The sequence below is a fragment of the Tachyglossus aculeatus genome, chromosome 3, assembly GCF_015852505.1.
Source record: "Tachyglossus aculeatus isolate mTacAcu1 chromosome 3, mTacAcu1.pri, whole genome shotgun sequence".
Classification (NCBI taxonomy): Eukaryota; Metazoa; Chordata; class Mammalia; order Monotremata; family Tachyglossidae; genus Tachyglossus; species Tachyglossus aculeatus.
This window is the reverse complement of record NC_052068.1, coordinates 85,611,354-85,626,917: the sequence shown is the minus strand read 5'-3', so window position 1 is coordinate 85,626,917 and position 15,564 is coordinate 85,611,354. Positions and strand designations below refer to the sequence as shown.

The following is a 15,564-nucleotide window of genomic DNA, read 5'->3' as shown; positions in this document are numbered from 1 at the left end:
GCTCACAGTCTAAAGGGGAGGGAGAACAAGTATTTAGTAGTAATTATGATATTTAAGTAGTTTCTGTGTGTCTCACACTGTACTAAGCACCGGAGTAGACAGAAATTAATCGTATCATATACAGTGTTTGTCTCACATCGGGTTCGCAGCCCCAGAGTACCTAGCGGCTCCAGTTTCCAGGACAAAGGCATAACAGTGACCCTCTTGCTCCCCTGTTCCCTCCTCCCTGCTCCTTTTCCTCCCTTTCCCCAACCCATTGCCACCCCTGGGATGCTCAGGGGGGTGTCCTAAGGGAGAGGTTATCAACAAGAGCCAGGAGGAGGAGGAGAAGGCCTTGAGTCCAAGTGGAGAGAGAGGGTGGTCCACCTTTACAGCTCTCTTGTGACCTAAGCTACAGACCAGGGTATGGGGATAGAAAAGAGGAGGGCAGAAGAGAGGGATAAGGTCCCTTTCTCAGGGCTCTCATCCACTGCCTGACAGGTGAAGGTTGGAAAGGAATTGGGGTACCTGGCCTCTGACCCAACCTGTGACATCACATTATGTTGTGTGACTTGGGTAATTGTGTGACCTTGAAGGTGTGAAGGCTGTATTTATTTTCAAGTTCACCCCTGAGGAGTTATGGTCTTTCCATCACCAGCTAATGTTTTTCAATTAGGAAGCCTTGCATCCAATTTCAAAAAATCAGTCAACCAATCAATCATATTTATTGAGAACTTACTGTAAGCAGAGCACTGTACTAAATGCTTGGGAGAATACAGTGTAGCAGAGTTGGTAGACGTGTTCCCTGCCCCCATTTAGTTTATAGTCTCTAGGGTCAATTCACTGGATAAACTTTAATAATAATAATAACAATGATGGTATTTCTGAAGTGCTTATTATGTGCCGAGCACTGTTCTAAGTGCTGGGGTAGATACAAGGTAAGTAGGTTGTCCCATAAGGGGCTTACAGTCTAAATCCCCCTTTTATAGATGAAGTAACTGAGGCACAGAGAAGTTAAGTGGCTTGCCCAAGGTCACACAGCAGATAAGTGGCAGAAGTGGGGTTAGAACCCAGGTTCTCTGGGTCCCAAGCCCGTGCTGTTTCCACAAAGCCACACTTCTTAAGTGAATAAACTCAGATGACTGAAGAAGATTACAGAGAAGCAGCATGGCATAGTGGATAGAGCACAGGCCTAAGAGTCAGAAGGTCATGGGTTCTAATCTCAGCTCTGCCACTTGTCTGCTGTGTGACCTTGGGCAAGTTACTTCACATCTCTGGGCCTCAGTTACTTCATCTGTAAAATGGGGATTGAAACTCAGCCCGATTTGGGACAAGGGATATGCTCGTATCCACCCCAGTGCTTAATACAGTGCCTGGCACATAGTAAGGGCTTAATAAATACCATTATTATTACTATCTACCCCAGCACTTAGCACAGTGCCTGGCAAATAGTAAGCACATAACAAATAGCATATAAAAAAGAAGACCCTAATGGAGAGAGGAGTATCAAGATGTGCTGAGATGCTCAGGAGTTGGCCTATAACAAAGTACTTCATGAGGAAAAGAAGGCTGCGGTTTATCCTAAGTTGGCATATTTTTCACTAAAGCCACTGCCAATCAGAGGAATAAGCTTCTGCTTCTGAAGCCTCCTACAAAGGCTCCTAATCATATTAAAGCTCCTTATTTAGTTAATGTTGTAATGTCATGCTTTTAATTACTTTAACAAAGAGTAAGCAATAGTCCAGTAATGTTAAAGTTACAGTATATAGAATAGAAATAAATTTCATTAATTTTTCAGGGGTTCTGGTACAGGTACTGATTTATCACGTGTACATTTATGAGTAAGCATACTCCACTATACAGCCATTCATGATACAAGCCCCTTTCCAGGGAACGTAAACCCACTACACTGTGGGGAATGCCAGGATATCAAGCTTAGCTAGACAGTTTAAGTGGTGCTGGCAGATTTTGGAAATGTTTGTTGATTTGGGTGATTATACCTGGATGTAGAGTAGCTTTGGAAACATCAGAGACTGCAGGCTAATGGGAGAAAGAAGTGATATGACAGCAGTGGTGGGGCCTTTTTCAATGGAAAGAGCTTTCTGATTATAATGTCTGTTGTTATGTTTCTCCGCAAGAACCAAGCCAAGAGAAGAGTGCCTGGGGGCATAACATTTACCTAAGCTTGGTAAAACAGCCCAGAATTAGCATTTTCGGCTTATGATGGCACAGTTGTGAAAGCTGAGAAGGAAGGAAGGACAGAAGAGTTGTTGGCATACTGAGCCAAAGCAAGCTGGATTTGCTTTAAAGCAAATGTATTTCCACCGTTATTGAATGCACTGTCAATCAATCAATCATATTTACTGAGCACTTACTGTATACAGAGCACTGTACTAAGCGCTTGGGAGAGTACAATAAAGCAGAATTGATGGATACGTTCCCTGACTTCAACAAATTTACAGCCTAGTGACATTGACCCATCACTGTCATAAATATGATGTGTGTGTGTGTGCACTGATAATACTCTTAGCACTGAATGGACTGGAGTTAGAATGAAGTGAAAATGCAGAACAATACTTTGACCTAGAAAGGTCACTATAAGGGAGAAAAGAACAGCTCTGGGAGGCAGAGAGTATTTTCACCCCCTTCTGCGGAGGAACAGAGTTGTCTTGTTCTTAATGTGTAATCTGGGAGATTATAAACTCCTCTGCTAGGAGGAAACATCTACAAATATGTTTGTACATATTTATTACTCTATTTATTTTGCTTGTACATATCTATTCTATTTATTTTATTTTGTTAGTATGTTTGGTTTTGTTCTCTGTCTCCCCCTTTTAGACTGTGAGCCCACTGTTGGGTAGGGACTGTCTCTATATGTTGCCAATTTGTACTTCCCAAGCGCTTAGTACAGTGCTCTGCACACAGTAAGCGCTCAATAAATACGATTGATGATGATGATGATGCTAGACTGCACTTGGTTGTTTCCCCTACCTGTAATTTATTTTAATATCTGTCACACTCTCCTATCCCCTCCCTCTCCATTTCCTCTCCCTCTCCTCTCCTCTCCTCAGGCCAGAGATTGTGCCTACCAACACTATTGTACTCTTCCAAGCATTTAGTACTGTGTTTTTGAATAAAGTTAGCACTCAAATACTATTCATTGATTGTCCAAGATGTTGATAGTGGTTTTGATTGACTTCCATGCCTACTTTCATGCCAATTGTTTCAGACATTTAACTTCCTTCTCAAACTCCTGTTCCCTTCCCCTGGCCCCTCCGCCTCCCCCCATCTCTTGCCCCAGTGATCTGGCCACATACTTTGAGAAAATTGAAACCAACAGGCATGATCTCCCTAATATCTTCAATGCTTCTTTCCAGTCCCTCCCTCCTCCTGCCTGCTCTTCGACAATCCCATCTTTCCCAGCAGTATTTCAAGAAGTGATCTTCAGCCTCCTATCAGAAACTGAACCCCTTCCACCTGAACCTCCATCCTCACCCCTTTGCACCTTATCAAAACACTTGCCCCTCCCATCTTCCTTCCCTGAGGATTATCCTCAATTGTTCTATCTCCAATGGATTCTTCCCTACTGCTTTCAAATATTCCCATGTCTCCCTGTCCTAAAAAGAATACTCCCTTGGCCTCATGGCTCCCTCCAGTTATTGCCCCATCTCCCTCCTCCCATTCCTCCTCAAACCCTTGGCATAATGGTCTATACCTGCTTCCTCCATTTCTGTACCCTAATTCTCTTCTTGGCCCCTCTCCCCACTTCAGTCAATGAAAACTGCTTTCTCTAAGGACATCAGTAAGAATCTTCTTGCTTGCCAAATGAGAAGCAGCATGACCTAATGGAGAGAGCACAAGCTTGGGAGTCAGAAGGACTCCCTGCTCCTCCACTTGACTGCTGTGTGACCTTGAGAAAGTCACTTCACTTCTCTGGGCCTTAGTTACCTCATATATAAAATGGGGATTATTAATACTGTGAGCCCCTTTGTGGGACATGGATTGTATCCACCCTGATTAGCTTGTATCTACACCAGCCCTCAATACAATATGTGACACATAGTAAGCCCTTCACAAATATCATTAAAAAACCCCTCAAAAACAAAACCCCATAAATCCAAATACCTCTATCTTAATCCTCCTTGACTTCATGGCTGCCTTCAAACTGTGGGCCACCCCATTCCCCTTGAAACATTATCCAACCTTGGCTTCATTGACACTACCCTCTCCTGGTTCTTCTCCTATTTTGTTTGTTGTTCGCTATTCAGTCTCCTCCTCTGCTTTTCACTCTCTATCTGTAGGAGTCCCTCAGAGGCTTAGTTCTGGGTTCCCTTCAATTCTCCATCTACACCCACTCCCTTGGAGAATTCATTTGCTCCCTTGACTTCAACTACTTAATTCCCTAATATACCTCTCCAGCCCCACAACACATTGTACATATCTGTAATTTTATTTATATTAATGCCTGTCTCCTCCTCTAAACTGTAAGCTTGGCGTGGGCAGGGAATATGTCTCATATTGTTATATTGTACTCTCCAAAGTGCTTAGCACAGTGCTCTGCATACAATAAGAGCTCAATAAAATACGATTGACTAATAGAGCGTCAGTAAATCAGTGGTATTTATGGAGCACTTACTGTGTGCAGAGCACCGTAATGCATGCTTTGAGAGAGGACAATAGAGTGACTACACATGACTCCTGCCCTCAAGAAGCTATTTAAGGAAAACCATGGGTATGGGGGGACATTCCTTTCAAAAACTCTCAGTGAACAATGATTCTTTTGGGGGCAAGACCCCGAAGACTTATCTTTATTAGGTGTACAGGATGAAGAGTAAGAAATCGCAGTACATCCCAGGGGTCATCAGAAGGAGCAAATCACAGTGAGAGGAAACTTGGGGAAATACACCAAGAAGAAAAGTCAGACAAAGAACAAATGAGGTGGAAATGGTTTCAAGGAGGAGCCCTCAGTGCATGACAAGGCTTTCTGGCCTCAATTAAGTCATAATAGAGAGCTCTTGTGGGAAGAAAAAAATGAGTGCACCATAGCTTTGAGAAGGGACTGGGGAAATTGTGAAGATTTCACCGATACTGTCGCTACTCTCCTACTACAACTCAGCCCACACACTTCATTCCTCTAAAGCTAACTTTCTCACTGTGCCTTGATTTCGTCTATCTCGCCACCGACCCCTCGCCCACATCCTGTCTCTGGACTGGAACACCCTCCCTTCTCAAATCTGAAAGACAGTTACTCTCTTGTACTTCAAAGCCTTATTGAAAACACATCTCCTCCAAGAGGCCTTCCCTGACTAAGCCCCCCTTTCCTCTTCTCCCACTCCCTTCCTTGTCTCCCTGACTTGCTCCCTTTCTTCTTCCCCTCTCCCGGCCCCACAGCACTTATGTATTTATCTGTAATTTATATATTTATATTAATATCTGTCTCCTGCCCTCTAGACCGTAAGCTTGCTTGGGCAGGGAATGTGTCTGTTTATTGCTGTATTGTACTCTCCCAAGTGCTTACAGTGCTCTGCACACAGTAAGTGCTCAATAAACAGTAAGTGCTCAATAAATATGATGGAATGAATGAATTCCATGTGGGACAGGGACTGTGTCCAACCTGATTATCTCGTATCTACCCTAGTATTTAGAACGGTGCTTAGCACATAGTAACCACTCAAAAAATACCATTAAAAAAAAGGAGGGAGAGAATGCCTCAGAGAGCAGAAAGTATGTCCTGCAAAGTTTAAAGGGAAAAGCCACTGTTGAGGAAGAGAGAACCACAGTTCCCTTTCTATCACTTCAGTGAAACCAGAGCAGGGCCATTCACTGTGCTGAGTGGATTGGCTGGAAACCTGCAACTCACTTGTTGTACTAGAAGAAAGGCCTGCCAGAGTTAGGTCATGGGGAGAGGAATTGCATGCTAATGGCAGTACAAATGTTTTCAGGGAGCAGCCTAAATAATTTTTAAATTGTGAGTATGTTTGTCACTTGAGTTGCAAATTTCAATCCAGAAGCTTAGCAGCTAAACTATACAATTGATGCCATTGGAAACACTGGTTTTACACAATCTGAAGAGTCATAATGGGACGTGGTCTTGGATGGGAGAATCAATCAATTAATCAATTGTATTTATTGAGGACTTCCTGTGTGCAGGGCACTGTACTAAGCAGTACAGTGGGAGAATACAACACAACAATATAACAGACACATTATCCTGCCCACAGGGAGCTTACAGTCTAGAGGGGAGACAGACATTATTATAAATAAATTACAGATATGCATATAAGTGCTGTGGGGCTGGGAGGGGGGATGAATCAAAGGAGAAAGGGATATGCACAAGGGAGTGAAAGAAAGGGAAAAGAGGACTTAGGCCACAATAAGGTTTTGAAGGAGGTAGAGAGTAATTGTCGGATATGGAGATAAAGGGTATTCCAGGCCAGAAGCAGGATTTGAGCAAGAATTCGGTACTGAGATAGACGAGATTGATGTGTAGTGAGTAGATTGTCACTAGAGGAGCTAAATGTGCGGGCTGGCTTTTAGTAGGAGAGAAGTATTTTGCCATCTGATGAATCGTCCATTGAAATGCAGTCATAAGAAGCTTACAGCCAACATCTGGTTCAGTCTTCCAAAGTTAAAAAAGGACAAATTTGGAAATGCCCTCTCTGGGAGGAGACTGAGAGAAAAAGGTTTTTTTGCATGTTCTCCCCACAAAAAGCATTCCCCTGTTCTGCTGGGTTGCTGCTTGGTTGACACCCCCAAAGTTTTATAGTGACTCAGGCTGGTGATCTTGAAGCCAGAGTGGTTTGCTTCTATCCCTCAGGTTTTAGCGTTCGGTCCAGGACACGATTTAAAAAGACAATTGGGCTGGGGCCTGCCAGCCGCTTTGGGTCCCTCTTTTATGATCAAAAGAACCTTTTGGAGTCTGATGGATGGATGAGAATTCAGAGTGGTTTGGTATTTAGGATCCTTAATTTTGTGCTATTCTGTTGTTTATATTGTTGCTAGGCAGAAAGACAGAAACAAGTGGAGCCCAGCAGAAGACCTGACCCTTTTGGCATCGGGCAGGAAACCATTCCTCAGCTCCCCTCGAGCCTGGACCCAGGCCATATTAAACTTCAGCCCATGGCAAGAGGAAGAGCATCGATGCCATTTGATCTTTCCGTCTGATTCCCCCTCTTAGTGAAGGTTCAGAAAATATTAGTATTTTCTCTAGACTGTAAGCTCATTATGAGCAGGAGATGTGTCTGCTAATTCTGTTGCATTTTACTCTCCCAAGTGCTTAGTATAATGCTCTGCATATATTAAGCGCTGGATAATTTATTGTTTTTTTACAGGGGATGATTATTGGGTTTGTGTTTCATCCAGGACTTTCTCTTTGACACCTCTCTCCTGATGGCCACCTTTTCACCATTTCACTCCTTCTTAGCTCCTCCTCTTCTCCCAGTACATTCTTAACTGTTTGTCTGAGGACTTTAGCTATGTTATTCCTGTCCTCCACTGCCAAGGATAATTGAGACTTGACTTTGTTTGTGCAAGTGGAACTTGATTTTGAGATTTCGGCCATAGGAAACTAGATGATGTGAGTTCCATGTATATTAATACTTGTGAGAGGCAGTGAATTTTTTCCATGTAGCAAAGAGCTGTGATCCAATTGAATCGCCCAGTCCAGTATTGGCTTGTTTACTGGCAGCTGTTTTTGCTAAGATAGTGTTGAACTGTGCTGCCCAAATAGTTTAATTCATTTATTCATTCAATCGTATTTATTGAGTGCTTACTGTGTGCAGAGCACTGTACTAAGAGCTTGACTCTCCCTCCTTAAGTCGAAACTGGTAGAGTACTGGAAACCCTCCAGGGGCGACCCTTAGAGGGGAGCTTGTAACTACCCCAGTGCTTAGTACAGGGCATTGCACATAGTAAGTGATTAACAGATACCATTTAAAAAAAAAACTCTGCCAAAGAAGGTGCCAAGTGATTAATGAAGTGAGATGTGCTCTGATGGGTCAACACGTGTCATTAAAAAAAAAAAAAGAGGATATGCTTTAGATAGCCTGTGAGGTGTCAGCTGCTGGGAAGATTCTATTTGTATGTGTCATGATGTGTATGTATAGGGGGACTGTTATTGTTATTCCAGGGTTAACTTCATTATAGATTTGACAGGTGTGTGAGTCAAAAAGCACATAGACTGCTATAGGAGGCTCAGCTTAGACTTAATAAAAACAGATTAAAGGAAAAGAAAGTTTCTAAATTTAAAGTATAGCTGTGTAGTTCCTCTGCTGTTTTCTTCTCCCCCTGTCCCCTTCTCGCCAACTGGATTTGGATTTTTTCTGAATAAATGCTGGGTACAACTGTCAGCAGTATGTTGAATGAAATTCACATGCCTGGAGTTCATTCATTGTCTTGGCTAACAAATGAATGACAAGCCAACACCTTTTTTGGTTTAGAACTTCCAGAGTGCCTGATTCTGCATAGGCTTGGATGAAAATAGAAATGTCCCACCTCAGTTCAGCTCAATTCAATTACTTCTTAAGTATCCTTAGTGTCCTTGTCTTCTCCTTAGATGCCAGGACCAAAAACCTTCTTTTTTGTGTTTTTTGTTAAGTGTTTACTCTATGTCAACCACTCTTCTAAACACTGGGGTAGATATAAGCTTATCAGGTTGGAGAAAGTCGCTCTTCCACATAGGTCTCACAGTATTAATCCCCATTTTACGAATGAGGTCACTGAGGCACAGAGAAGTTAACTGACTTGCCCCAGGCTTAAACAGTAGGCAAGTGGTAGAACCAGCCTTAGAACCCAGGTCCTCCAACTCCCGGGCACTTGCAGATGCTGATATCACTGAGCATGTGGTGAGAGTAGTGAAGCCATGACAAACGACCATCCAGAAATTAAGCCTGTTGAAGAGCACTGCTATTCAATTATGAAGAAAATTCCGATATGGAATGGCAACAGCTGCTATCTCATGGTTCACATGTGGGTTTTTTCCCCTTACTCAGTAATTGCTTAATTATTCAATGATGGAAGAGTAGCCACTTGGCAATTAACTTGTCCTTTCCAAGCACAGGTTTTAACGGACATTTAGTTTATATGGTGTGAGGAGAGAGTTAGCAGGGAGAGGAATTTCAGGCTTAGCTTGTGGTTTGGGGCTTAAGTAGTGTGGCCCAGTGGAAAGAGCATGGGCTTTGGAATCAGAGGTCATGAGTTCAAATCCCGGCTCCACCAACTGTCAGCTGTGTGACTTTGGGTAAGTCACTTAACTTCTCTGTGCCTCAGTTCCCTCATCTGGAAAATGGGGATTAAGACTGTGAGCCCCCCATGGGACAACCTGATCACCTTGTAACCTCCCCAGCACTTAGAACAGTGCTCTGCACATAATAAGTGCTTAATAAATGCCATTATTATTATTATTGACACCATTATCAGTGTTATCAGGGATTATTTGAAGGTGGATTTGTGGGTGGGGAGCACTGAGAACTACACATTTTTGTTTGCATTTCTTAATTAACTATTATTAATTGTGACATTTAAGCCTTTACTGGGTGCCAAGCACTGGGGTAGATACAATCAATAAATCAGTAGTATTCATTGAGTGCTTACTGTGTGTGGAACATTGCACTAAGCACTTGAAAGAGTATACTATAACAGAGTTGGCTATGTTCCCTGACCACAGCAAGCTTACAATTTAGAGGGGGGAGTCAGTCAGTCAATTGTATTTATTGAGTACTTACTGTGTTCTGAGTACTGTACTAAGCACTTGGGAGAGTGCAACATAAAAATAAACAGACACATTCCCTGCCCACAACGAGCTTACAATCTAGATAAATCAATAAATCTGTAAATTGCAGATATGTACATAAGTGTTGTGGGGTTGGGAATGAATAAAGGCAGCAAGTCAGGGTGATGCCAAAGGGAGTGGGAGGAGAGAAAAGGAGGGCTTAGTCAGGGAAGGCCTCTTGGAGGAGATGTTCCTTCAATAAGGCTTTGAAGGGGGGAGAGTCAAACTATAGTTGGAGTCAAACTATGACTCCATAGTTTGATAACAGGAAGGGCACAATAGTAAGCACTTTATCATTATTATTGTCGTCATTGTTATTATCATCATTATTATTATTATATGATAGCCCAAACTCTCAGGGGAGTTACTTTACCTCTGCCCACAAGGTCCAGAAACTATGACCTGCATTCTCAGCTGCTGGCTCTGGGCCCCATCCTTTCCCATGCTGTCGGAGGCAGCCCGGCTACAGGATGGAAACCCCGGTGGGGGATCAGGAGGGAGAGCAGGGTGACCCAATGCCATCCTAGTTAAATGTAGAGCTTTATCCAACTGCAACACCACTGGCAGACTGTTTAAAGGGACGGTTTCCATTCACCTGCCATCTCCTTTAATAAAGACAAGTGACAGCCCAGCCTCACAAAGACATCACACTTCTAGTAGCACCATCTACTTTGCAGAAGCCCCAGCTCTTAGGAAACCCACAATCTAAACCTAAAAGCTGGTGCCCAGAAATCTGACCCTGGGCTGCTTGTGTCATTCCCTGGGTGAGCCAAATTCATCATGTGGGGAACTTGAGTTCCAAGGCACTTTCTCCTTCCCCCTACTTTTGTCTGACGATGAAACTGACACCTTATCAGAGAGCCTGAGGAATCCTTCATGTGCTACTTTGGCATTACTGTGAGGCTTGCGAGTCTTTCTTCTCCCTGGCTGGATATGTTATTTTCCAAATAACGGCTAAGACTGGAAGCGGTCGGCCCTTGCCCTTCTCCTTTCCTAGGGGCTTGGATTTCCACTGGACTACCACAGAGCTCTGTGCTTGGCATTGATGTGGGATCAGGGCTGCAGGGAGTCCCTGCGGGATGGTCCAGGCCCGCACCACTGGCATCAAAGACTGCTGAGGGGTTAGGAGGTGAGGAGTGGGGGTACAGTGTACAGCAAAGGAAGAAAAACCAACCCTCTTATGAATGGCTGTTGGCTGATGGGGCCTGGAGGAGCTAGAGTGGCCTTTTTCCTCCTGCAGTGAGGATTTTCTGGAAAAGAGAAGTGGGAAGAATGTGGCTATAGAAAAGATTTTGAATTAAGCACAGCTCTTCGGTCATGGCATGAAACAGCATCGCTACTTGATACAAAGCCACTGTCTAAAAAAAAATCAATATTGGTGTTTAAGCAAGGGCACCAGGCCTTGGGCCTGAAACCTTGTCTTAGGGAAAGCTGCTTAACGGAACTCGGGAGAATTCCAACTGGCTTTTGTTGGGTGGGATCATTGGCACCATTGTGGCTTTGTCTTTGGTGGGTGAGGAGCAAGAGGGAAAGGAGGAGAAGCAGTGTGGTCCAGTGGAAAGAGCCCAGCTCTGGGTGTCAGGAGGCCACGAGTTCTAATCCTGGCTCAGCTGTTTGTCTCTTGGGTGACTCTGGGCAAGTCATTTCAGTTCTCTCCGTCTCAGTTACCTCATCTGTAAAGTGGGGAGTAAGACTGTGAGCCCCAAGTGGGATGGGGACTGTGTCCAATCCAATTTGCTTGTATCCAACCCAGTGTTTTGCACAGTGCCTGGCACATAATGCTTAACAAATACTACAATTATTATTATCCCTTCTAGACTATAAGCTCATTGTGGGATGGGCATGTGCCTGTTTATTGTTGCATTGTACTCTTCCAAGTGCTCTGCTCACAGTAATCTCTCACAATAAATATGACTGACTGCCTGACCGAGACAAAAAGTATTGGCTTTCCTGGGAACTGGATCAGATACCCTGGTTTGACCCCACAGGCCCAAATGAAAGGTGTAGCCATTTTTTGCCCAGAAGTCATGCTGCTTTGAGCTCTGCCCGAAGATGCGCTGAATATCCTCACTTCCTATGAGCCAGAATCTAAATGAGACTTAATTTTCATAATTGTTACAGAGCACAAAGGTGGATTCCATCAGTGTTCACTTTATAACTCTACAGAATATTGGAAGTTAACATCGAAAAACCAACAGATGGGCAGATTGAGGATTTATGTAGAGAAATAAGGAATTGACTAGTGTGAGAGAGCCTTTGTACTGGATAAGATAGCACAAGGAAAATGTTCAGAAGGCTTACTTTTTCTGTAATCTCATACCTATAATATGCATAATAATATTGATGAAATTTATTGAGTACTTAATATATGCTAAACTCTGGGGTAGGTATAAGGTTGTAGGATCAAAGTCCCTGTCCCACGTGGGGATCATAATCTATTTTGTCCCCATTTCATAGATGAGGAAACTGAGGTCCAAAGAGGTACGGCATAAATAACACATACCCTAAATTTATTTCACAAATATTTAAGTTGACTTTAAATTTCAATGCCAGTTAATTATTATCATTAGTAGTAGTAGTAGTATTACTATTAGTATTGCATTTGTTAAGCTCTTACTATGTGCCAGGTACTGTACTATGCGCTGGGGTGGATACAAGCAAATTGGGTTGGACACACAATTTTAGGAGACACTGTGGCCAAGGGGAGGCCAAGCACCTTCCCGGCAGTGGTTTCTCTCCCCTCTGTCAGTGCCCAGTGCTCTTCAAAATTCCTTCTCAAAACCTACTTCTTCCAAGGGCCCCCTCCAGGACCATCTATGTGCAGAGGCTTCTCTTCAAGGATCAGAGAAGAAGGTGGGCCGGACGAGGAAGGAAAGTTCAACTCAGGAAACCAATCTGTCACCCGTGACATCTGTCCGCTGCCTCTCCTGGTGTTTACTGTTTTTTAGATTGTGAAGGCACCAGCTTGGAGCCGGCTTCCTCGATGCTGTAAGGCAGCCAAGCTCTGCAGCACAAGAAATAATAACTACCAGAGGGCATAAATTGAACACAGGATGTTTAACAAACAAGGAGCAATCCTGTACCAGAGAGGAGGCATGTCGGTTCAGCCTAAATGAGTCAGTGTTGGTACATTCGTTCGTGTGCGTTTTCCCTCGTTCGACATTATTTACTGGTGTAGGACAAGCTGCCCGTCCCTGAAAAACGTGAGCATCACAACGCTCGCTAAGCCATCGGAAATTCTTTCCTCTTGGTTGCTAAGTAGAAAATGTCTTTCTTGCCATGTGCTGTAGTGCAATTTTCTTATAATTTGGAAAGTGTGTTTATACCACCTAAGTGGAAAGCTAGAGACCTAAGTGTAATTAAATCTCAGGATGTAGCAAACCACCTCTTAAAATATTCAAAGGTATTTACTGAAAAAAAAAAAACATCCAAAGAAAGACTAACGGAAGAAACAGAATTGTGATCCCTTTGTTTTCCCCCTTCAACAGTTCCTTTTTTCCCCGTTGGTGTGCTGCCGCTGATGTGTGTATGTTTGGAGAGCGTAACTGATGAATTTCTGAAAGGTCACAGCTGATATGGTTGTGGGCGTGTTAACCTTCAGGGAGCGCAGATTTACATCAAGCCCATTTGACGGTCTGATCAAATCAATCTTCTCTTGCTTCTAGGAGGAGAGCTGAGAGAGAACAGGGGCGAGTCGGGCCTTAGAGGGCAACAAATTCAACTGGCAAGAAGCATCTCAATCGGGATCGGAGAACACTTGCGTTGGCTGATAGAAAGCCATGCGAGGGTGAAGGTATTGGAGCCTGGAAATTTTCCCCGTGGGGCTCCTCCACTGACGGGAAGTGAGTTTTGGTCCGAAAGACCCCTCGCTCTAGAGGTGACACGGATCTGACTGGACATGTAATCTGGACAGGGTAGAGAGCGGTGCCCTAATCACCAACAGCTCTCTTGGTGACCCTTCTCCATAAGTCCAATTAGCCTTGGATCTCCAAGTTTACAACCTGGGACCTGAAAGGACGAGGCGCTGCTCTTGCTTTCAAAACTGATGTTCTCCACAGACGATGGGGTGCAGCGCCCAGGGTGAGACCCATCGTGGTACCAGAAGGAGGATGGCTTCAGCCCCTGCTGACCCACTCCACCGCCCCTGCTGATGGGTGGCATCCCTGGCCTGCGACAATCCAAGGGGAGACTCAGGGAGCGGCGGAGGCCTGCAGCGAGGCTGAGCTTTTAATAGACTAAAGAATAATAAACGTTTTGTGTTTGGATAAGAAGGCATTATTTTTCTTCCCAGTCTCTTCTCCTCAAAGGATTCCAAGCCGATCCGTGTTCTCGAGCTGTGGGTGTGGCTGTATTCGGGGGGCTGAGGGGAGGGAGTGGAGGGCGGAGATTGGCCCCCAGTGACAAGGCCGGGGCTCCATCCTCTCCCGCAGACAGGGGTCTGGCCGATCGATGACTCCGCCGCCCCGGGGATCCGGAACAGATCCCTGATCCCGGCTCCCGGGGATGAGCCATTGGAGGGCGGGAGCTAGAACCTGAATCACCTTCACCGAGCGGGACCCCAGTGCCTGACGCGAATGATGGCGGAGAAGGGGGACTGCATCGCCAGCATGTACGGCTACGACCTGGGCTGCCGCTTCGTCGACTTCCAGCCCTTGGGCTTCGGGGTCAACGGGCTGGTCCTCTCGGCCGTGGACAGCCAGAGCTGCCGGAAGGTGGCCGTGAAGAAGATCGCTGTGAGTGACGCCCGGAGCATGAAGCACGCGCTGCGGGAAGTCAAGATCATTCGCCGTCTGGACCACGACAACATCGTCAAGGTATACGAGGTGTTGGGGCCCAAGGGGGTGGACCTGCAGGGACAGCTGTTTAAGTTCAACGTGGTGTACGTGGTCCAGGAGTACATGGAGACGGATCTGGCCCGGCTGCTGGAGCAGGGCACTCTGACTGAGGACCATGCAAAGCTCTTCATGTACCAGCTTCTCCGCGGGCTGAAGTACATTCACTCAGCCAACGTCCTGCACAGGGACCTGAAGCCGGCCAATATTTTCATCAGCACCGAGGACCTCGTCCTGAAGATCGGGGACTTTGGCTTGGCCAGGATCGTCGATCAGCACTACTCCCACAAGGTAGGTTGGAGGGTTCAATCGATCAGTTGGTGGGATTTATTGAGCGCTTAGTGCGCTGTGCTAAGAGCTTGGGAGAGCACGATATAATAGAGTTCCCTACCCACAACATGTTTGGGCTGTGATGGTGTGTTTCCCTGGCCTCTGCCCTTCCACAGTCGGACACCCATAGTCCCGAGGGACAGAGAGGATGGGGGAGCCGAGAGCCATAGAATATTCCCAAGCCTCCATCCTCTCTACCAGTTGATGATCTGAATCGGGTCTCACCAGAATAATGACCAGAACACTCATATGACGTTGCTTCATCCAGTCACGTTTGCTAAGCCGAACTAGACCCTGTTGCCGATTTGGTTCCGCCGAGTGGCTTATCATTATAGCTTCAACTTGCTCTCCCTCTCAGCCTTGGGCCAGGCTGGCTCACTGGTTGGAGGCTCGGTTCTTTGTGTTTCCCTTGGAGGTGATATAGGGGAAACCACATGGATACAAAGTGAGCACCTGAAGAGAAGCCAAAGGCCAGGATAATCCATCACTAACTGGGTAAACAGCTCTGAATTATCCAGAGCAAGCTAGACCCACTGCCTTACAACTGAGTGGGGAAGGGAAGACTGCTTCAGGTTCCATACTTTGAAGGGCCTGCTCTGGGTTAAGAACTGGGTGGGCAGCTCTAGTTAAGTAGAAGAAGGGCTAGAAGCTGGA

At 45.1% G+C, this 15,564-nt stretch overlaps 1 protein-coding gene across 1 annotated transcript in view; it reads left to right on the top strand.

Annotated features, from left to right (window-relative positions):
• MAPK4 (mitogen-activated protein kinase 4) overlaps positions 1-15,564 on the top strand; it is an 85,492-nt gene that overhangs the window by 8,601 nt on the left and 61,327 nt on the right. The window contains exons 2-3 of the mRNA XM_038743824.1: positions 13,414-13,541; positions 13,807-14,871. Coding sequence (XP_038599752.1) covers positions 14,323-14,871 — 549 coding nt within the window. The 5' untranslated portion in view covers positions 13,414-13,541; positions 13,807-14,322. The remainder of the gene's footprint in view (positions 1-13,413; positions 13,542-13,806; positions 14,872-15,564) is intronic.